The 23,978-nt window shown below is 40.9% G+C and overlaps 1 protein-coding gene across 8 annotated transcripts in view; it reads left to right on the plus strand.

The window, feature by feature from the left end:
- The window catches only part of COBLL1 (cordon-bleu WH2 repeat protein like 1), a 154,459-nt gene that overhangs the window by 88,153 nt on the left and 42,328 nt on the right, over positions 1-23,978 (plus strand). For 5 of the 8 annotated variants that reach the window (XM_025210947.1, XM_025210953.1, XM_025210949.1 and 2 more), the window contains exons 1-6: positions 3,951-3,973; positions 4,764-4,949; positions 11,648-11,849; positions 12,863-13,091; positions 22,820-22,917; positions 23,026-23,265. In XM_025210947.1, coding sequence (XP_025066732.1) covers positions 3,966-3,973; positions 4,764-4,949; positions 11,648-11,849; positions 12,863-13,091; positions 22,820-22,917; positions 23,026-23,265 — 963 coding nt within the window. In that variant the 5' untranslated portion in view covers positions 3,951-3,965. Of the gene's footprint in view, positions 1-1,736; positions 1,769-3,899; positions 3,974-4,763; positions 4,950-11,647; positions 11,850-12,862; positions 13,092-22,819; positions 22,918-23,025; positions 23,266-23,978 lie in introns of those variants that run through there. The other 3 variants (XM_025210948.1, XM_025210952.1, XM_025210954.1) reach the window with 3 other exon arrangements.

Here is a 23,978-nt window from a genome sequence, read left to right on the forward strand (position 1 = left end):
CCTGCGTGCAAAAGAACCGGACCCACGGAGCCTAGCAAACTTCGTGTGAGTCTATTCAGAGCTCTTTCGGACGAGTGCTTTCTTCGGTTGACACGACGGGCTCGCGGTTTAGAGCCTCCAACCAGATTGGGCTAGAGTTCGCGAGTTTAGAACTCTTGTCCGCCTCTCTTCTTTCCTGTCTGTAACCGCAACTCAAGCAAGTTTTCCAGCCTGCACCGCAACCATCTCCGGTGTAAGTAAACAATCTTTAAATCTACCGCTACGAGTCTGTGCCTAATTCTAGCTTGTCGCGCCCCTCTCTCCGACCCCACATTCCCGGGCTGCTAGCCACAGCCCGCGTGCAGCACGAAAAAGGGCTCGGCTCATGCCCGGCCCGCACAGGAAGAAAGCTGTAGTTTTATAAAGCGAACCAATGAACACTTCAGGTTAACTGGTGTTGCTAATGACATCTGGAAGCTTTTGAGAGAGATCTCAAGCAGAAAAAGATCATTACATTACCTTGCTTGGTGAGAGAAAAACATTTTAACCCAGGGACACTCGTTAAACAGGTTTTGTTCTCTTTCTTTCTAGTTCTCAAAGATGAAGTGATATCAAATAAAGTTCCAGTCCCTGTAGTGCAGTGATTAGGAGTGTGTGAAGTGGACCATATTCAATTTGGATTCAGCATGAATTGGGGACAGTGATTTGATTAGTTGATTCAGATCACTGTCCCCGACTCTATTCGGCTGAATCTGAAGAGTCGATGCTGATTCAGAGAATCAGCGATTTGGCCATAGACACAGCTCTAAACGTTTTTTTTTTTTTTCCTACATACCTCGAGGTACCACTGCAGCTCTTGAATGCTGCAGTGCTGGGGCGGATGGAGCATCTCACAGGAGTGTGGGGAGGGGCCCACATGCTCAGCAACGAACCTGGAAGTGGGACACTTACAGGTCTGCCAGGGAGTGAGTGGGGGGCCTGCCCCCATGCCCCTGGCTCAGCAATCAGTTGCTGGGGGACCCGGGTGACACCCCCCCCCTCCCCCCCGCCGACCAAGGAGGCACCAGTACCGATGGGTAAAAAGTGAGAGAAATGGGTGTATTTTTTCTGCATTGTTAGAATTGGACACGTATTGTATAAAAGTGTATGGTGGGATTTATCTTGGTGGTACATCATTTTTATATTTGTCACTAGTTTCTTCTTTTGACCTACATAAACAAAAATTCTACTTTAAAAGTATAATTCACATGCTTAATTTTTTTGTTTGTTTTGCTTTTCACCATTCATGCAGTACAAAAATAACCATGGCATGTTGCCTTTTACTAAATTCAGCTAGAGTAATAGTTAGCTCCACACATTTTGAATTTTGTAAAAAAAACAAAAACAAAAAAAAAAACCGGGCAAACCCAGCTACCCCTGTATATAAATAAATTCTTAAATACATGAACAAAGAGAGGTTATACATTTTTACCATAGACCTTCATCTTGTTTTAATTTAGCTATGTGTATTACTACCTTATTTTATTGAGAATGTGAACAGTTAATTCCCTAAGCTTTAGAGTTCTGACGCTCAAAACTTTTTAAGTACTTTCAGAAACAGATTAGTCATGTGAAGTTTTGTTAGAATTTTGTGGTTACATAGTGTTATTTTGCAACACTACTGTGGACCTTGCTGTTTGTTCTTAAGTGTAAGTAGCTTTGTACTCTCTTCTTTTTTTTCCTCCACTGCAGGGCAGGTATATGTAACTCTGTATGCTAAAGGTTTTTTCCAACTTCGTGCTTGATCATTGTAAGTAATTCAACACTGACTTTTTGTTTTTTGACTTGCATTTAGAATTAAATTGATTTAAGTTGGGGCATGCAGATGCCTAAAATACTTTATATTAGTGTTGGTATATCTGTATCAGCAGCTGTTTGTGGTTTTCAGTAGCAAATAGAATTCCATTCTAGCTTTAAAGGAGTGTCTGTAGTAGATGAAGCAAAAAAACAACAACACAGGTTTTATATGGTATCCCTTTTTAAACTCTTTGTTTCTTGTTCTTTTCTAAACTTATTATTTTCTGTTGATTTAGAAATGTCATACTTCTATCCTGTTCAGTTCAGCATTCAAGTTTATACAGTCTTTTTGGTAAAATGTCAGACTTCCTGAGCAACTTCTTTCCTTTGGCATAGAAATATTTTTCTACTTATAGAAAGTCTGTTGGATGTGTGTTGGAATTGTTTCAGTGCCTTAAAGTATTATCCAAGAAGACTGATATCTGATTAGATCATTAAATGCTAGGCTAGCAGGTAGCTAGCCTGTGGTGACTTGGGTTGGTTGGTTTGTTTGTTTGTTGTGGGGGGGTTCTTTTCTAAAACTAACTTTTTATTTTAAACTTAACCTTTGCCAGAGAAGTGCGAGTTTTATACAAATCAGTTATTCATAGTTTACATCTCAAGTCAAATTCATACCAATCTTGGTTTACTACTGAATTTGGCAAAGACATTTTGGTTGGGGTTGTAATTTCTTTTTTCATAGTACATCAAATATAGGATATTTTGTTTATTTGTTCATTTATTTTAAAGCCTCTTACAGAAGATATACTTAAGATTGGGGGGAGGGGAGAGAAATATTCATACATGTTACTCACATTGATATAACATGAAGTAGACACATTGGAAGGAGTCCAGCAAAGATTAGCACAATTTATTAGAGATCTAGAAACTGTGATGTGCAAGTTAAATTGAAAAAAAACTGGGATTATTTAACCTGGGGAAAAGAAGGGGAGAGGGGATTTGATAAATCTTTATATTTTAAGGTTGTTAGAAAGCAGGGGCATCAACTTCATTTGGGGTCCCAGGCCAGATCTGGACCATGGGGCTCCTCACAGGCTGGATTCAAACCTGGGGCATGAAGGGTGCCACTGTGGTCATCATGGTGGGGCTGGGGGCAGCATCAGGTTCAGTGAACTAATCTTACCATTGATGGCCACACTCCATGGGGCCAAAGGGCTGAACTTCCAGTGCCCTCTAGTAGCCCGGTGGGCCAGATAGAGAGGTTCTGTGACTTGAATCCGGCCTGTGTGTTTGTATGTTTGGCACCACTGGGTGCTTCCAGATGAGTGTACCTGTGAGTTTCCCTGGGGACAAATAGCAGCAGCACATAGTTGTGCTACTGCTTGTTGTCCCCAGGGCATGTCTGTTCATACATGCCCTGGCATGTGGTGAGTTGCCCCAGGTCGGGTAGAGGAGGCTGGGGTCAGCACCTGAGCTGGTCCCTACAGCCTTACCTGGGACCCTCCCAGGTCTCCAGCAATGATGATCTGACAGCAGAGAGCTTGGCTGGCTGGCAGCTGGAATATGGCTTCTGCTGGCCAGGCTCCACTTTCAGGCAGCGCACGTTGCCGCCACGTGTGCCACCCTGCTTTTTTCTAGTGCGGGTATTTTTGACACCAGGATCTCTGGGTTTTAACCCCCACCCCACCTCCGCACCCCTCAATGCTGTAAATTAGCAGTGCAGGGAATGCCCACATTTGTGGCACTGCAGACATGTCTGAGGCACTGTATACTGCACATGCGAGTTTGTCTGGACTCATCCCCTGCACTAAAAAGAACGGTGGTAAAAAGAATGGTAGACTCTCCTCTGGACCCAGGGTCAGAACAAGGAGTAATGATCTTGAATTGCACTTAGGGAAATTTAGGAAGAACTTTCAAACTGAGGGTGGTTAAATATGGGAACATACTCTTGGAAAGGGCATGGGAAAACATCCATCATTGGAAGCTTTAAGAGCAAGGTAAATAACTTGAAGGGGTGGTGGTTTAAATAGGGATGATCCTCTTTTGAGTGTGGGTGGAGAGGGGTAGACTACATGAGTTCTTGCTATGCAGTTTAACTCTCTTCTTTTCTATGATTCTCTTTCTCCCTATTTTTTACACTATAGTAAATGTACTACAGCCATATTAATTGTGACAGAAAAAGAAGCAAGAGATGCCAGGGGTATGACAGCATGATATTGTTAGTTACAAATCTTGCATGAAATTGTTGTTTCACCGTGCCGTGGTTCTGTCCTGTGCCCCACCGCGGTTGGGCAGTGCCTGCCCCAGCCCCACTCCCTCCCTCACCATGGGAGGCCTCGATCTTTACCCCCATGCCCCTTCCCTCTACCTTCCCCATTCACCACAACAGACTTACCAGCTGCACGCAGCTCTCCAGGCTGCCGGACTGTGCTCATCGCTGCCTACATGCTGCATTGCAGCTGCACGCATGCATGGGCCATTTATCGGCCAAATTATTGGCTACATCAGGCCAATCTCCAATACAGACAACTTGCTTTATATTGGTGCCAGTCTGATATTGGACCAATGTATCGGTGCACCTCTATAAGTGAGTGGAAAAAATGAATCTGTTTAGGGACTTTTGCCATATTCATCTCTTAAACATATATTGAAATGTGGAAGGCTTGTGAATTTTCATAGTTATGGCATGAAGTCACAATGTAGAACTATATTTTGTTTCTGCTTGCTTGGAAACTTAACATAGGTTACCAAGTCAGACATTTCTCATATGTTACCACCATCAATCACAGGTTTAAAATACTTGTGTGATAAACAGGCATTTTTCATCGAGATGAGAAGTGAGAGGATGCCAGTCAGTTTTACTCCAATATTCTTGGTGGGCAGTACCATGTGTCGAACATAATTAATGGTTCACTGAATATTTTAACATTGATGTAAAAATATTCACATAGCAAAATTATACTATGAGTACAATTTTACTATTTTTTTTTTTTTTTTTTTTATTTCAGAAGAAAAGCCAAAGCTAAAGCTCCACTTCCTCCACCTGAACCAAAAAACTTGGAAATTCCTTCGTTGGATGAGGCAGAACTAACTAATTTTACCATGGAACAGAAAGAGAATATAATTGATAAAGACATTGAATTATCTGTGGTTCTTCCAGGGGATGTGATTAAATCTACTACTGTTAATGGCAGGTATGTTGCATGGAAAATAATTTTGGGGATGGAAAAAGTTTAGTTTCTATGGGTTATAGCTGCATTTTTTTAAAATAATTCATACGGCACTTCAAGCCTTACTTTTAAACAGGGACCAATGTAGATCTTATGATGCTCTTATGAAGGTTACTTTTGGGGGCCAGAAATCCAAGGTAGTTTTGCACATCTTACTGCTATTTTAGAGAGCAATAGGGGCAACCTTTTTGCCAGACATGCCACAAGGTACAAATCTTTTCAACACAACTCGCATACTACTTCCACTACTACTGCAGTATGCAGTCTAATCCTAGAAACTTTCTGCCCTGCCTATCCATCCTTATTTAGGACAAAAAGACTTTGATGCTTTTGAAATCTAACTTTTAAGAGAGACAGTTATTAACCAAGCTTTGCAATAACAAGCCAAATGGAAAATAGAATGTGCTGCATAATCAAGTGTTTGTGTGTGTGTGTGTGTTCTCTGAACGTGGTCTGACTCGGATAGCTGTGGAAATTGTCGGCTCTTGTTAAATCTAGAAACCTTGGCATTCTAAAACAAACCATAAACTTTCTGTCATCTCAATTCCTTCTCATAGGTCTTGCAGGAAATATGCCTGTTGCATGTTTTGTAGTAGCTTTTAAAGTGTGTTTTGTTTGTTTGTTTTGTTTTGTTTTGTTTTGTTTTTTTTAGAAAGCTTCTTGCTTTCTATGTGCCAAGCATATGTATTAGTTTGAAACTGTGTGGTCCCTTTGTTTCTGCCATTGGAAGTCAGCTGTTTGTTATGCAGTAGTAAAAAGAAACAAGCAAAACTTATCCACTTTGTTATTTAATGAGAGATTAATCTGAGTATGGCATGATCTCCTCTAGGCAGTCTCTCCCTTCCATATAACAGGTAACTAAACAATAAATACGTCATTTTTTTTCCCTAGTCTGAGATGAGTTCTGTGCTTGTTCTAAGCCCTTTGCTTATTTTGCCGCCTCTTTTTTTTTTTTTTATTAGAGGCAATGTTTTTAATTTAGTACACATTCACTGTAATCTGCTTCTCGAGACCTGAATACCAAGAGTCTTTAATCTTGACCTATAGCCAACAGGTATTTAATGTAGAAAATTCGGCTCGGCTAAATAGTTCATTAGTAAAAGACAAAAATGGCATGCTATGACTTCTTATCACAGCTGTTTCCTCATGTCAGAAATCTGCCCCAGAAGTAACTGCTTAAGGATATGTATTTATATCCTACCTGTTGTTAACCAAAGGACTATATTAAAAGGTTCTGTTCCTTAAAGATAAACCAATATACTTGTTATAAGCACTGTACCCCAAACATAACAAACAGTTTTACTTACACTAACTTACATGATGGGAAGCCCCAGTTTTCAATATTGGTAGAGCCATCTTTGCTGTCTATTCTCTGACTTAGGATCTTACAATTGCCTTGGGTTAGTAGAACAAACCTTTATGTAAATTACTCAAAATGAAGTTCATTAAACATCTATATTAAGTATTTTAAAGCAAGACCATCTGAATGTTTCAAATGAAGTGTTTTATAACACTTTTATGACATGTGGCTACATGCTATTTCTTCAGCTTTCCTGGTTAAACTCTGTTATTCAAAACAAATTATTCAGTGTCTGGTCTAGTCTGGTCTAGTGATACTTAAAACCAGACAGGATCACAATCCACCTGACCAGAATGATGCTCCAACTGTATAATTTCTGTTGGCTGATGAATTTCTCCTTAACCCTGAATGGGAAAAAGAGAAGATGAGAGTACACAAAGTAGCTCTTTCAATACATGCACTAAACTGTTCCGATGGGGGAATGTTAAAAGGACTTGATTTTTCCAAAATGCTTTTTCTTTAATTACACCTTTTTAAGCTTAACCTGGAGACCAGAGTGATTGCAGCTCCTTGAATAGAACAAAATGTTTACCTGTTTCTCTGGACACTACAGGCTGATGGAAAGGCCTTTAAATGTGTAAATACATAATCATAGACAATATTCAGATAGGGAAAACTTATAGGGCTTAACACAAAAGAGGACCTACAAAGAGCGACCTAGCATATGTGAGGATGGCAGGGCCTTGTTCATGCTATATGCAACATTTGACTATGTGGGGATTCAGGTTACAAATTGCTGCTTTGTAAAATATATGTGAAGATTTTTGTGTTTGTTTTTTCCAAAACAATGGTAATCAGTTTAGCAAATCAGCTACCTTTTTCTTATGCGTGACTGTTTCAATAATAAAGAGAGTCGGAAGATGGAAAAAATATTTCTTTTCTGTTAAAGCTTTGCTTCATTAAAATGCCTCTTTTAAACAGTGCTACAGTGTCATGTACAGCTCCTGCTTTGTGTGTGGGGGTTTGTTTTGTTTTTAAACAAAAATGTACATATGGACTCTGCTTTCTGACCTGCTAAGTTTCATCTGTAACTTGGCATGTTGACACAATGTGCCTTGTCTCTGTTGTGACACTGGCCATTCTTTAACTACCAGAGATGTATGTATTAAAATAGCAAGAGGCCTCAGTTAAGCAATTCTATCTTTATTTTGTTATGAAATGATGGTTGAAAAGGTGTTGGGGAGGTAGCAGTTGAAAATAAAGTTTACTTCTGGAAAAGCAAGAGTTACAAGACACCAAAACAGCAATTCAGCCGTGCGGGGTGGGGGTGGAGCAGAGAAATTATGGTGGGGCAGTCATAGTGGATTATTTGGCTTTTTCAAATCGTTTTTTAAATATTTAAGGTTTTGACTCCCCTTTTGCCCTCACTTTTTACTCATTGCTGTTCCCCAGCATAGTGAAAGTTACCCAGATAGTGTTAGAGGAAGATGCTTTTCTCCCTAGGCCACTTGTGCTGGCAATAACCACTGCAATGGAGGTATGAAAGCTTTCTTTTGTTCTCCTTTGTACATCCATTGCCTTTTGAAACAAGAGCTTTTACTCTAAGTGCTCTTTCCCTTATTTTGAGTAGATAAAAGATTTTTTTTCCTCTAATAGAGCAAAAAGAAAGAGTTAAAGCTTTCTTTAGAATTCATTCTTTAGAAATTGGAGGTGTGCTTCTACTGTCTTCTGTCCAGGTGCCACAGACCAGAATAAACTCGGGGAAGAAACAGTGCCTTTCTATAAAGTTTTATGCGTTTAAATGATCTTGAAGTTTTATGAATTTTAAAATCCATAATGCAACATTCACTTACAAAACAAACAAAAACAATCCTCCCATTGTTCTCTCCCTATCCTTGTTGTCCCTTGTCTCCTCCCTCCCTCCACGCCCTCGGACCCAAGATACAGTCAGGTATGCCTTTGAGAGCACACTCCTGGGGTATTCTTACCGATGCAGTTGTGTCCTTCAACCCCAAGCTCCTCTCTGCCATCTACTTCTTGACCACTTAGAGTCTGAGATTTATACTTCACAGATCACTTCCTTGAGCAATGGCGCCTCAACTTTACCTGTCTCACCTAGGTCTTGCCAGCTCTTTGCCAGCTGGAAGAATTGCATCTTTTTCCAATCGTGTGTTCAAAAATAATAGATTTCTGCCCCCCTGCCCCCGGCAATCCTCTTCCTTGGAGGAGGCCTGTCTGTATCGTCAAATTCTCTGAAATCACTGATAACAGTAAGTTATAAAAGATAACAAAAACTTATTATAATAACAAGAGCAGGCATAAGAAATCAGTAAACATATGCTGAGATACAGACAAAGATGTAAGAATAAACAAATAAAATGAAATATCAGAACAATCTGATCTTATCCTACATCTCAAACCTAAGAATGTGGCTTTTACTAAGCTCAACAGGTTAAAAGAAGTTCCTGCCTCTAATCTTCCTGTCAGCCTGCTTCAGAGAGGCCACTAGCTAAGGGCCTAGAGTTATTAGCTATGCTTGAGAACAAACTAATGACAAACTATTGCCTATAATTTCTTATCTCCAAAGGGTGTATTTGTTTACCAGACCTGAAGTCTTCCCTGCTTCAGTTATGATCAGAAAAATATCCTGCATTCTTTCAGATATAAAGATTTAATGCCCTAAAGATACTGTATCCTCTCATTTAATTTCCCCAATGTGAAAAATGTCCTTCCCTGAATAACTTGTTCTTGGGTGTTTAGTTTTGTGTCTCTTCTTTAAAAGATGCAAATTCACAATTGCCTGAAAGGGCCTGGCTCATGTGCCTCGAGCCACATCCACAAGGGCCTGTCTTATTGGCTATTTAAACCATTGGCCAAGCCAGAAGCTAATTCTCTCCTATTCATACTTGAAAGTATGAAGGAATGCTTAATTAATCATTGCACAGGCAAACTGTCTTGGCCAAACTATGAAATACAAATTTCCATTCATATCTATGAATTGCAGTATTTTATATAATAGTAGGCCTAAGCACAGCTTAGTCTCTACATATATGTAACACCACACATATTGTATCAATTAAACTAAAAAAACCCATGCATGACATTCCTTGAACATTTCAAAATATCATAGGTTTGTGACATACTTCCTGCCCTGCACTCCCAACAAAACCCTCTTACCACTGCTATCACTTGGTATTGGCTAAACAAAGACCGGTCTTTCTTTGCATCATGTCTGTGAGGATGAACTTAACTGATCTTGTACATTAAAAATCCTATTCACAGTTGTCTCCAGGATACACAATTCTAGACAGTGCCAGAAAGTCTGTTCAGTTAAATGACTACTTTAGGAATGTGTGAAAATTCCAACTTTAGTTAAGTAACCCACATTTGATACACTGCTGAAGCCATTAATAAGTGAACCTCTTCACTACTGGTTGGGTGCATCTACACAAGATAATTACTGAGGAGTTGCCCAGTTAGCTCCACAATAAATGTCTCAGCATCTACATGTGCAGCCGTATTTGGCTGCAGGAAACTAATAAACACTGCAGCAGTTGAGTACTTGTAAATACAAGTACTATCCTGCTGTAGAGTTTTTTTTTTCATGCACAGGAACAGGCATGTAGACGCTGACCCAGCTGAGAGTGCTTCAGTACAGAGGCTGCCTGCTGACTAGCTGCACACTAGAGCACCCTCGTGCCGCCACCAGCCCCTCCACACAACGTCAAGCCAGCTTGAAACAGCCCCAGGCTGGTAGACTAACCCTCCCCACCTGGGCTCCTTGTCAGCCAGGGTCCTGGCTCAGTATGCTGTAGTTCTGGGTGAACATTCAAATGGTGTGCTCAGGAGACATAAACAATGGCGCAATATGTGCCACAGTTTATTGATTCACATTAATTGCACGTGTAGATACATTCATTACGTAGTAATCCAGTGCCGAGTAGATGGACCACAGCCTTTCCATTTCTTGCACAAATATAGGATTAATCAAAAAAAAAGTAAAGAGTGCTGCAGTTTCAGAAACGAATGCTAAATTTAGGGCAAGTCCAAATTAAAGGTTTCCCTTGCAATGTGAATTAGCTCTTCATCTTTATGCGTTTATAATGTTATTTCATAGGCCACATATGGACATTTCATTATCTCCTGGGAGAGATGCTGCTCTCCCAGGAAAACCTGTGAGTGTACAGATATTTAGGATTTTTCTCTCAGAGCAAAAATGGCCACTCCAGGAGAAAAAAATGAAACAAGAAGCATCTCAGCTTAAATTGTTCCTAGGAGAGCTGCTGTGCCCAGTCTCATACCTCACATCAGATATCCAGAGCAGTAAGTGGCCACCTATATGGCTTATATAATTTATCCAACCTTACACAGGAGTTCTCCAGCAGAGTCAATGATGGAATACAGTTTTTTCCAGAATGGTATTCAGTTGTCTAAAGTGTAAGATCATTCTTTTTTTTTCTTCCTGCTCTTCACTTTCTCATTCACTACTTGAATATTAACTTCTGCAACAAATGAAAAAAAATATACATTTACTAGACTATCTTGATTCATCCATAGAGCATCATCTACCTTGTACACTGAATGATATGACTTCTGGGGAAAATGTGTGTGTGTTCACAGTCTCCCTGTGAATGATTTATTGTATTCCTGAATTAAATATGCAAGGCAGCCCTAAGGCACTCCCCAATTTCTCTGTGTTTGGACTCTGTAGTGTTAAAGTTCATTTAATATTCTTCTTTGTTTACTTTCTTTACGTACAGTATGTAAAAGCTCATCTGATATATCTTTGCTCTCTGTGAATGAGATTTCTTAGACTCCATTTGGAAATATTTTGAGAGAGAGAACACATTTTAATTCTGAACTGGAAAATTTAAAACAAGCTGAATCCTTGGGCAGGCAGAGAATTAATACTTGTGTTTCCTACCAAAATAGTTTTATGTATATACAGGTCATTTAAGGTTAAGTAGTTTGAAATAATAGCTTCAGTATGTGCCAGGCCAGGCCAGCTTTGGGAATGTATGCATCGGTACAATGTATGAATCGCTACAAATACGTTCGCAAAATTGTTCTGTATTAGACTGTGTTTTTTATGACCCTCAAAATAGCATGTGTACCTGTGCATTTTTTTTCCCTGTACTTTTATCCTCTGTGTACAAATTGGATATCTTACTTCTCTCAATGATCATGCTTTTGGCACTCTTCCCTCTCTCTCTCCCCGCCCCCCGACTTCTTCACAGTATTTACAAAACTAAAGAACAGAATCAAAAGACATACCTTTTGCCAATGTTCAGAAAAATATTCTTTGGTTTGCATAATAATAATCCTATAGGAAAATAACGTTATATGTTTTCCTTTCTTACAGGAAACCCATGATGGACTTGCTGATTTTTCTGTGTGCACAGTATCATTTAAATCCATCAAGCTATACTATAGATCTGATGTCAGCAGAGAACAGCCAGATAAAATTCAAGCCTAATACACCAGTTGGAATGCTTGAAGTAGAAAAGGTGATTTTAAAGCCAAAGCTTTTGGATAAGAAGAAACCTGCTCCTATGATTCCAGAGGTGAGAACTAACATGTGAACTACATGAATGTTTAATTTACCAGCAGAAGACAAAATCCTTCATAAAGGTTTGCCTGCTGATGCCAGAATGTAGTGTTGCATGGGAATCATAACTTCAGTCCATAGCTCCAGGATGATTTTTTGGATTTTTAATGATTTGGGGAAGTTGACATTTTGAGTCTAATATTTTTCTTGGCTGTGCATAGCACTGGCCCACTTTTACATATTATAGGTATGCCACAGTTACGATATATGCCATATATATTTAACATATTACTACATGTTAAGGGTGCTGCATGAGCACCCAGTCTAAGGCTCCATAAAATGGGAAGCCAGCGATAAGTGTTCTAAATAAAATGTACACCTGTATTTCTATGGCTGGTTTGTACAGTTCCTTAAATTGAACACATGGAGGGGTCAGGTCTGGGGCTGACCAGTTGGCCGAATTGTCTTCCCTGGCCCCAGACTTGTGGGACCCAGCTTTCAACTTTGATCGTGATCTTGGGTGCCCTGCCTTGCACTAGCAAGTAGAAAGGACATGATTGTGATCTGATTTCCCCAAACCCACATCAGCTTTCTGTGTAAACAAAGGTATTCCTTATTTTCTGGGAAACAAGATTTTATAAACCTCAGGAAAAAATCTAATTGAGTAAAGTTGTTACATATTTCTGAAATGGATAACAATGTATAAAATAAATTGGAAAGAATGCCCTTCTCCTTCCATTTCCCTCCCCCTATCTTCTTCATTCTATCTTCAGAATACAAATCAACACAGAGTCAGAATTGATGCTTTGGATTGGTGTTCTTCTTGAATGTAAATAAATCTGCTCAAACCTCTTTTATATAGAGCTCCCTTTAATGATGCAGAATTTCATTTAATGTAGTTAAAGCTATAAGAAAACAATTTTTTATGGGGAAGCTTCTGTGGTTGCTGAAAAAATCTGTGAAAGGATTTTGGGCTGTTTATATTGGTGTCCTTAAACACAGCTTATTGGAGTTTTTTTCTTTCTTCAGCAAACGGTGAGAGTAGTTGTAAATTATAAGAAAACACAGAAGACTGTAATAAGAGTTAGTCCACATGCACCTCTTCAAGAACTCACACTGATTATCTGTAGCAAATGTGAGTTTGATCCTTTACACACTGTATTGCTGAAAAACTACCAGTCACAAGAGCCCCTTGACATGACAAAATCTCTTAATGACCTTGGACTAAGGGAACTATATGCAATGGATGTCAGTAGAGGTAAGACATCTTTTTTATTTTGCTTTTCAATAAATTGTATACCTAGAACATTTTGCTTCTGAAAAACCTAAATATTTAAAATTTGTGTGGTCTAAACAAAATAAATCTCCTTATAGTTAGTGTGGGCAGATGTAGTTAATTCTGTAATGGAACTGAAATCATGGCTGCCAATGACTAGTTTTCCAAAACTTTTGATTTAGGGCATGACTTATATACAAGCTGTGTTTTGGAGAAGAATGCAAGGATGAGACAACTAAATGCATATATCATGTTATTGGCAGGGGCTCCTTTAAAAAAAAACAAAAATAATCTTGACAATTTGCTGAAAACTCAATGTCTTCTTAAAGAGGAATAAGTCATAGTCAATGTAGGAAATAAATAGAATTTATTACCCTGCAAGGTCAGAGAAATTGCCCACCCTATTTTAAAGAAATGATGCTTATCAATGTATGTGTACACTTAAAAGTGTTCAGATTGTTTGGTTCATTAAGGCTTGTGGAGTAAGAGCTATTATCCCCATTTTAATGACGGTCACACTTAAATGCCAGGCTGTTAAGTGACCTGATTTTCCTGGCACAGATCTGCTCTCTCTTACTTATAAATGTCCTCTGTAATAATGCCCTATTTAAATCAGAGTAAGTTTTACCATGCCTACTAAAAATTAGACTGTGTTCTGAGCAGCTGCACAGGAGGGCTGTGCGAAGCTTCAGTAGCAGATTCAATTCAGAGGTGATTCTGGCCCGAGTAGGTGGCCGAATCTCCAAATCTGAATTGAATCAGGAGACCCATTAAAAGGTCCAAATCGAATCGGAAGCCTTCAAATCTATTTGGAGATACAGACAGCAGTTCTTAATGATGCTGGACACAGCTGCCTCCAGCTGGTAAGTCTGTGGTGGAGAGAGGAGGGAAGGGGTGTGGTGGAGGGACAGATCAAGGCCTCCACAGTGAGGTAGGGATTTGGGCTGCGACAAGGTGCCCACCCAGGGAGGGGAGGGCCCATGGGACTTGGGGAGGAGGGCTCCCACCACTGCGCACTGGCGGTCTGGGAGCTGCTCCAGAGGCTCTCGCTGCCCCATGAGAGTGGGCATGTTCCCCCGGATCTGCTCAGGGCAGGTGGAGCACCTCATGATCTGATCTCCCCATGCCCCTTCCCTCCCCGCTCCCCCCCCACCACAACAGACTTACCAGCTGGAGGCAGCTGTGTCTGGCGTTGTCAAGGACTGCTGCCTGTATAGTCTATAGTCAAATCTCCGAATCGGCGCCAAATCTCTGAAGCCGAATTGGCCAAATCAAATTGCTGTCCCTCCAAATCGGCTGAATCCGAAGCAAATACTTGCTGCTTCACGCAGGCCTAGTGCACAGTAATGCTTAACTATGGTCTCGGTCCACTCTGGGGTTAGAGCTGGCTGTGCTCCCTGACACTGATTCTGTCATTGGGCATTGCAGCTCTCATGTCTGCATTTTTGAGGCCGTGCAGCACTCATGCCCAGAGCTCCCAGCCTGCCTACCACGTGACCCTGGCATGTTGGAGCAAGCTAGTTCTCTGCTGTGGACAGAGGGAGGCACAAGGAGCCGACCTTGGAAGAAGGTGTTGTTCCTGCTACTGGATCCTCAGGGCAAGTCTGGTTTCTGCTGCTGACAGTCTTGAACTGGCTGACCCGCAGTGTGGAGGCTGGGACTGACAATCAGCTGAATCGCAACAGAACTTTAAATTTGTATTGACTCCCATGATAGCTGAATACATGTTACTTAATATGATCTGGAGATGCAACTTTTCACAGAAGGAGTAACTTTGCTTTGATATGATAGCACTTAGCATGTGTTTTACTGTTTAAAATGTGGGCACTCATGTTTTAAGTGCAGTTAACATGTCCTGTGTAATGTGCGATATGGCTCTGAATCACAAGCCAGTCTTTTATGGAAGACTTGTTGCTGCAAACTTCCATTCCATTTTTTTGTAGTTCTCTTCGATGTATGTTCTCAGATTTTACTCCAACATGTCTGTTCAGTATTGGCTCCTGCAATTCAGTTATCTTCCTTAGACTCCAGAGCTCTTTATACCTTTTTTTTATTTGTATCCCTGCCTTTTGGCTTAAAGACAGTTTTCTCCTCATTTTGCTATAGCCTTATCATTTAGTATGTTTTTTTTTTTAATGGTATTTATTAAAAAAGTAATGTGTGTGTTTTAAAAACAGCTGGCCCAAAATACTACAATTAAAGCAATAGTTTACTTGTGTGAGAATTTTCCATAGCATCCTTTTTCTGATGGAGTGATGGAATAAAAATGTGAAATAGCAGGGGGAATGTAGAAACTGGCACAAAAATCGTGTTAATTGGAGAAAACTCAACTGAAATTTTTATTTTGGTTCAAGTTAATCTGAAATCAGAATGTGTTTTTTGTTTTGTTTTTAGCTTGCCTAAAATGTCTACTTTTACCAAGTTCAGCAGTGCACCATATGAAAAAAACAGAAGCCTTATACCACTTTTCAGTTCTTGTTCACTTCAGTGGGAGTCTGAAGAGGATTACATCTAAGTTTATTGTTTCTTACAAATATGGTTGAACAGCATAGGAGTCATTACTAAAATCATTATGAGTGACATATGTCTGGCCAAAGATCCTGTCCCATATGAAAGAATGAGGGCTGAGACTATAGCTGTTGCAATATAATGAACCAGAAGGAAATGTGGCTCAAAGTTGAAATAATTAGAAACACTTTTTAAAATCAAAAGTTTTCAAAATTTTCCATTCCATTGAAAAATATTGAGACTTTTTTCATCATCCATTTTGAATGAAAATAAAAGTCCCTCTCTTCAATTTATCTCACCCTTATTAACAAACTCGGTTTAGGAATGGTTATTTAGGGTTTTTTTACCTTGAAAAGTATTGATTAAATAAAGTATCCATTTATTATTATTATTATTATTATTATTATTATTATTTTGGGCAAAAAAACTATTTAATCAGTTTGGGAAGTTTTGACTTCCCTTTGTTCCAAATTTTATTTTGTTCAAGTTCTAAGTGCCAATAGCCATTTTCTTGGCAGGCCAAATAACCACATTATAAATTTAACACAATTGAACTTTTAAAAACATTTCTCATTCTCCATCTTCCTTTAAAACAGCTTTTCTCAACCCATGGGTCGCAAGAATATAGGAAATGGATCACGTGGGTTTTCCCTTGCAGGCTGGCAGAGGGGTCTGGGGGCAAGGGGAGCGGTTTAGGCATGAGGGACATTGAGTCAGGACTGGTCACTGATGTTTACAAATGGTTCCTGATACAGAAAAGGTTGAGAACCACTGCTTAAAAAATTAAATTATAGGTGGAATTGAAAACATTTCCCATAAACTTCACTTATTAAGTGAAGGTTAAGTGAACAGCTGTTCTTACTGAAGCTGCTTCTGGGGCTACTAGGGGTGCTAGCAGATGCGACTGATGCTGACAGACATGACAGTTTGTCATGCAAGCAGCCACTGAAAGTGCTCTAAAGCCATGCATTGACAGAAGTGCATGGCTGCAGAGTGCTTTAAAAATTCCCAGTTGGGTGACAATCTGAACCCCAAAGTGAAATGCCTTCATTAACATCTGTCAGCACGACTGGGAGCAGGGTTTGGCTGATGCAAACCCTGCTCCATGCTCTGTCTTCAGAATGGGAGGGGAGAAGGGGGGGAGTGAGTTCAGTCTGGGGGTTCCCCAGAGTGTGGGAGGGGCTCCAGTTTCCCCCCACACACTCTAGGGTGGCTGAAAAAACCCCTAAACAGGCCTCCCTTCCCTGCCTTTCCTCCACCCCCATTCTGAAGACGGTGAACAGAGTAGAACTCGGATGATGCAGTCCAGCTCTGCTCGCACACTATTCAAAATGGGAGGGGGGAAAGAAGGGGGTTGAGCGCAGCCTGTGAGCTCCCCAGTCAGTGCTGGAGGGTGGGGCAGGTGGTTTGGAGCCCCCTAATGGGAGGGTTCCAGTCCATACCACCCCAGCACCACTACTGCAGTGCAGCTGGGATAACCCCAAACTGAACTTGCTCCCCTGCCTTTCCCACCTCCCATCCTGAGAGAGCACGGGAGCTTGGAGAGGGGAGTGGGGGACAGATGCTGCAAGCTCACAGCCTCTCTCCCCAAATCGGCTCCAAATGGGATCTGGATTATACACCCTTCTCATCTGACAGCGAATGTCTGTTGGATCAGGAGGGTCAGTCTAACTCCTCATGATGCTTTCTGTGAAGTATCATGAGTTAGACAGTGGAGCTGCACATATGTCAGTGCCCAAGGAATTTTCCTCGGCTATAAGAGGTTAATATAATCTTGAAAATGTTCTTGAAAAACTAATTAATTTAAATAAAAATTATTCCGCAACTGATTAGGAATACTGAAAATAGGCCAAATTTTAATGAGTTTTTTACAATGGAGTTTTTTCCTGTATACAGATGATAGCATTTCTGGTCTCTGAGATAGGATAGCAAGTATTGTATTTCAAATTCTAAAATGGTGGCTAGCTTCAGATAAAACTGTTAGACATGTCTCTTAAGTAGAAGAATATATCTGTTTATTTGCCTTTCCAAAAGCAGGAAAAGGTGACGCTTTGTCAGACAAATGGGGATGGTCTGTATCATAATAGTTAATTTTGCTATTCGTCTTTTCTCTTGTCCAGGGGTGGGCAATTATTTTGGGCAGAGGGCCACTTACTGAGTTTTGGCAAGCCATCGAGGGCCACATGACAGGCAGCCCAGGGCAGATTAATGTTAATTTTTCTAAATTTTTTTAGGGGCCCCATGGGCCGAATAGAATGGCCTGGTGGGCCACATCCGGCCTCCGGGCCGCATTTTGCCCACCCCTGCTCTAGTCAGTTCAGCTGCTGATTTTAAATCTTTCACCTTTACCAGGTAAGGTGTTTTTGTCTAGAGTGTGAAACAGCAGCCAATGATTACATCGTAGCAGCATTTTTATTTATTAACTGTACCTTTTAGGTATCCTTTGTGTCCAAAATGTGCATATATACCTATTATTGTGGTGGTGGTGGTTTATACTACCCTAAAAATGCCATACTGTATACAAATTTATTTTTTAAACTTAGAGTAGCTTTTTTTTGTACCATAAAAGTGTAATTTGAATACAAAATAACTGAAATTCTTTCTGTGGTCTCAGTTTGGCCCACCCAGCTTTGCTCATGCTGAATGATGTCTTACGGTATTGATTGTCCCACACTTCAGTGCAAGTTGGAGAACCCAAATTAGTTCTAAATGAACATACATTCTTATTTAGGATCTAGCTGTTGCTATATGCAAAACCTCAACATGATAAAGTTATATAGGTAGGTCGCCTTTAAAAATTAATGGAAAAATGAAGCCAAAAAATATTTTGGGCCATCTGCCAAGAAAACTTTGAAAGTTCTTGAAATGAAATATTTCAGTGAAGTGAACATGCATGCATATATATTTTTTAACTAAACCCATTGGAAAAAGAGCCAGAGGAGAAGTCTATAATCCCCATTAACAGCCATAATGTCCAAAGTGACTTTATGTGATATTTTTTGCGGGGGGAAGGGGGAAGTGCCTAACATGAAGCACTTCAGTCCTGATTTCTAAAAACACTCTTTATCTACAGTTCTCATTTGAAATCGGCTAAGTTGTGTGTGCTCAGTACCTCTCAAAAACAGACCCAATATATTTCAAATTAGGATTTCAGAAAGAAAGGCATCAAACCTTGCTCTTTGCTTTTTAGAATTTAAGTCTAGGTCCAGGGTGGGCAGTTATCTTGGCTGGAGAGCCACTTAAGGAGTTTTGGTGAGCTCTTGAGGGTCAGGGGGTATAATAGTGCTGACCCAGCCTTGGTCCCCCTGTCACAGCTGTTCACAGTGCCTTGTGTGGTGGCAGGTGGATGGCCCAGGGAGATGGCAATTTATCCTATCTGGTCCTGGGTCTATCCACTGTGTACCTGCCACCAGAGGCACTGGATGGAGTGGGCAGGCAGGGAATTCATGGAGACTGGCCCGGGGCCCCTGCAGGCAGGGCATTTTCAGCTAGGCAGATGGGATGGGGCCACAGGCAGGCAGAGTGGCATCTGGCAGCAGGTCAGGTAGGTAGGGCTGGGGCTGAGATTGCAGAGTGGTGAGAGCACAGGGCCGGGACAGAGCCGTGATTAACTCCCTGCATGTCCCTGTGACGGGTGTCAGTTGCATCGGAGATGTGTGGGGAGTGGATCAGGTTGGGCCTTGGGCCCTGGCCCCATGTTGTCACCATCCCATCCAACCAGCTGAGCATGTCCTGCCTGCAGGAGTCTCTCCATGGAGACCCTGCCTGCTGGCTGCATCTGGTGCCCCCCCCCCCCCCCCCCCTGCAGGGCAGATGGGCCTGGGGTGCCCAGGCAGCAGGGCTAGGATCTGGTGCCTGCTGCAGCAGGGCGCACACTTGCTCCCAGGCAGTAGTGGGGGCTGCCAGGAGTCTGGCTGCCCCAGACCTGCCTACTAGTTTCTGGCACACCTGAGTGTCATACATGGGGCTAGGGCAGGCTGTGCCAGGTGACCCAGCCCAGGAACAGTGGAACCAGCTGCATGCACCATGGCCAGAACTGCCTTTTTGTGCCTGGGCCTGGGGAGGCCAAGGGACCCACGGGCCAGATGGAATCGCATAGTGGGCTGGATTTTGTCCTCGTGCCATATTTTGCCCATTCCTCATCTAGGTGCTGCTTTGCACAAACATTTTGTGTAAAGTGCTGTTACTAAGAGAGGGAAGAAGACTGGGATATTAAGTATTCACACCTGAGACAAGTGTACAAGCATTCAAGTTGGATCAGGAGGGGGTAATCTTCCTTAAAGGTATGTGATCCAATTTCTTGTGGAATAGCCAGTTCTCTTCCATGGAAATGTCTTGAATGTCTGTACGCCTCTTTTTGTGCAAGAGAGAGGTTTTTCTCCTGGCCTATTCACTTTGAACTACCCTCTCACGGAACTGCCTATAAAATACCTGGCAATAACAGGGAAAATTGTTGCCTCAGAGGAATCTAGAAATTCTTACCAGTAAAAATGAAAATCTTTATATAGCTTAAGATTGCAAGACTCACTTGACACTTGTTCAGTTCTACATATCGGAACATGAGCTTTATTTAGTAAAAACAATAAACATTTTAACTATAAATACTTGGCATGCTAGCTGTAAAATAGCCTGGAACATGATTTTGTGCAGCTTCTTTATCTTTGACCTTTTTTGAAAGGGATAATGAAGAAAGGCACCTTGGTCTGGACATGTAAAACAAACATTTCCTGCCCCCACCTACTTCTACCCACCCCCAGCACAAACTAAATTATAGGTAGCATTTTCTATAGGAACTTAAAGTGGGAAGATTAGGATACAACTGTGTGTGAACACATCTGCACAGATACATGTATATATGTAATGACAGGAAGTCCTTTCTTCTTTAAAAAAGAAAAAAATGGAAGCAATACAATGAAAAGCTGTTAGCTACACAGTTATCTCATAGAGTCTTTCAGTACACCTTGTAAACTATTTTAGGTAACAAGTACTTTAAACTTTTGGCCAAACAGCAGTTTTCTCGTGATCATAACTTTTATGTGGGGGTCTCAAATAAGATATTTTTTTCATTTAATTGACTATATAACAGATAAAAGGAGGTGGGGGGGGAGGCAGGTAGTGGGGAAGAGTCAAGCAACCTTAATCCACAACCTGCCCCCATCACAAGCTGCCCTCAGCAATCTTCTTACCCTGCTGCTGCTTACCATCAGTTGTGGCTCTGGCCAGAGGCATGGAGACATGCTGGCTCCAAACCCTGACCAATGCTGTGGCAACAGTAGCTGTGGGGCAAGGGCCAGGACGAGCGTTGCCACCACTGCTGCTGGTGCTATTGCTAGGGCCTAGCAGGGGCTTGAGACATCATGTGCTCTGTGCCTGGGCCAGAACAGGACCGGAGCTGTGAATGAGGTGGGGAGGGCAGCAGTGCATTGCAGTGGGAGGGAGACAGGGGGCAGAGGCTGTGGCCCTGACTCTGACCCCAAGCCCAGGTTGTGCCAGAGCCATAGCAGCTGCCTGACTCCTGCTTTGTACTCAAATCCAAGATGAGGGGCTTTTCCTCATGTTAATTTGGGGCCAGTGGAGGTGGGGAAGGGGGAGAACCTCTTGGATTTATCCTAGAATCATACAAAAAATTAGGGTTGGAATGGACCTCAGAAGCCTTTTAAAAACCTTCAAACATGGAGATTCCACAGCCTCTCTAGGTAACCTGCTCGTGTACTTTATTGCACTCCTAGTGAGAATTTTTCTCCCAATATCTAACTTAAACTTTCCTTGCTGCAGCTTGAGACCATTGTTCCTTAGTTCTGTCATCTGCTGCCACAGAGAGCAGTCTAGCTCCATCCTCTTTGTAACCTTTCATGTAGTTGAAGGCTGCTATTAAATCTCTGCTCAGTCTTCTCTTCTCCAAGCTAAATAAACCCAGATTCCTCAGTCCCTCCTCGGAAGTCATGTGCCCCCTCACCATTTCTGTTGCCTTCCACTGGATTATTTCTAATTTTTCCACAACCTTTTCTGTAGTGGGAGCCCAAAACTGGAGACAGTACTCCAGATGCAGCCTCACCAGTGCCAAATAGAGGGAAGTAATTATTCCCCTCTATCTGCTGGTAATGCTGTTACTAATGCAGCCCAGTATGTTGTTAGCCTTCTTGGCAGCAAGAGCACAGTGTTGGCTCATATTCATCTTATTGTCCAGTGTAATCCCCAGGTCCTTTTTCTGCTGCTTAGCTAGTCAGCCCCCAGCCTGTACCAGTGTGTGGGATTGTTTTGTCCCAAGTGCAGGACTTTGCACTTGTCCTCATAAGATTTCTTTTGGTCCAATCTTCCAATTTGGTTAGGTCTCTGAATCCTAGCTCTACCCTCCAGTGTACCTACTAATCCCCCCAGATTGGGAGTAAATACAATATATACTGCACATATTATAGCACTGATCCTCCAAATAATAGCTTTTCATAGTCTCAGTCTGAAGACTGAAGTTATTGTGGGGTGTTTGAAAGTTAAGAGAGCAGATGAATTTCAGGGAGAGATCTTTGTCAAAGATGAAAAGAACTTCAGAATGAAAGAGCTATTCATTCCCTTTCCCCAGATAGATTACTAAAAACTGGTTGACCATCACCTTAGCTTGTAAGTACTCCATGTGGTTGTCAAAGTTTGTGATTTTTAAAACATAGCATTTTTCCATGGGATTTAAGTGCCACCACTATTTTCAGTTGTGGAAAGTATTTGGTGCGTTTTTCCAGTGACTCATAGCAAACTTGGTGTCCTCTTCATGTTGAGAAATTGGAAGGTTACCATAGTGCCACGTTTTCATATCTGTCAGCAATTAATTTAAAATGGTATGTTGGCTTACAAGTATCATACATACAGCAATTTTTTTTCTTCCAGGAGCTTGAATATTGGCAATATATCTGTAAGCCTAGAAATTCTGATGGACAACAAAAATCTTCCCCAACATTTTAAAGCCTATTTTAGCTTATTGCTAACATGGAGTACTTTCCATATAATGTGAGAATAGGTTTTTAGACTTTGTTTATAGTGGTTTAATGGGGAAAAAACAGAAATATCAAGAAGTCTATTCATATTGTACTTTTGGAATAGCTATTTAACTATTTAAGGTATGTTTTCAAGAGGCCGCTAGGAAAAAATGTAATAGGAATGCAGGAAGAAATAATCTGTGTAATTAATGGCTACAAATAATTTTTTCATTTTAGATTCCTGCCAAATGTCTCCAAACCTAGATATGTTGAAAGAGAAAGAAAATAAAGGATTTTTTAGCTTTTTTCAGCGAAGCAAGAAGAAACGTGAACAAGTAAGTTACCATTTTCTTTATCTACAAGAGCAAAATTTCTAAATAGTCTCAGAATAATCAACATTTTGATTTGGAAATTCACAGTGTACGTGTGTTTCCTTTACCTAGACTGCCAGTGCCCCAGCAACTCCACTGATGAGCAAACAGAGACCTGCTTTTATCACACGATCTAGCACTGTTGTCAAGCAGTATGATTCAAACACATTGCCATCTGAAATGCCGAAGAAAAGAAGAGCACCCTTACCACCAATGCCTGCTTCTCAAAGTGTCCCACAGGATCTTGCGCATAGCCAGGGCAGACCAACATTTTCTATTATGAAATCTAGCAGTGTTGATGAAAGTGATCAGGTTAGTTAAATCTTTTTTCATTTTTTACCCTGGTGGGTTTCACTGATTTTGATGTAATAGAACAGAAATAGTTGCCTCCTTCTTACAGGTAAGTCCAGTGCTTTAATGAAATACTTTAGACTAAGTGTATACGTTGAGGTATATATGTGTATACATTGACTTCCATATCTACTGGAAGAATATCATCCTCATACTGAGGGACTACAGATCACTCACACTCAGAGTTTAATTTTAAGGTATGTATCAAAATTGATGTACTTTCAAAAACATTGTAGTAATACATTAAGGGTACAAGTTCAGAAGTTCCTTTTTTTAAATGATAAGTATATTTAAAATTATAAATTATAATAGCTAGCTTGCATAGATCTTCCAAACACTATCTTTGACCATGCATCTAGTTTCATAAACTTTAAAAATGGCCGCTCTTCTGTAACGAGTGTTGCATTTTAAGACATTTGAGGTCTAAATCAAAGTTCCGGTCTCAGTTTGCTCTACTGGCTTAATAGCTTATGAACTTGATTTAAATGGGGGAGTGTAATGGCTTACATTAATATGTCTAGTAACTGGACAGGCTTTTGACATTTCATGCCATTAGTAAATTGCTTTACTTAGCCCTTTTATAATAAATGCAGTTTAATCTGTTGCTGGAAAAAATGTTTTTCTAAACAGCCTTCTGATCTTTGTGTTTAATAGACACAAGTGAGAATCTTGGG

Source organism: Alligator sinensis, unplaced genomic scaffold (assembly GCF_000455745.1).
Source record: "Alligator sinensis unplaced genomic scaffold, ASM45574v1 scaffold738_1, whole genome shotgun sequence".
NCBI classification, from domain to species: domain Eukaryota; kingdom Metazoa; phylum Chordata; order Crocodylia; family Alligatoridae; genus Alligator; species Alligator sinensis.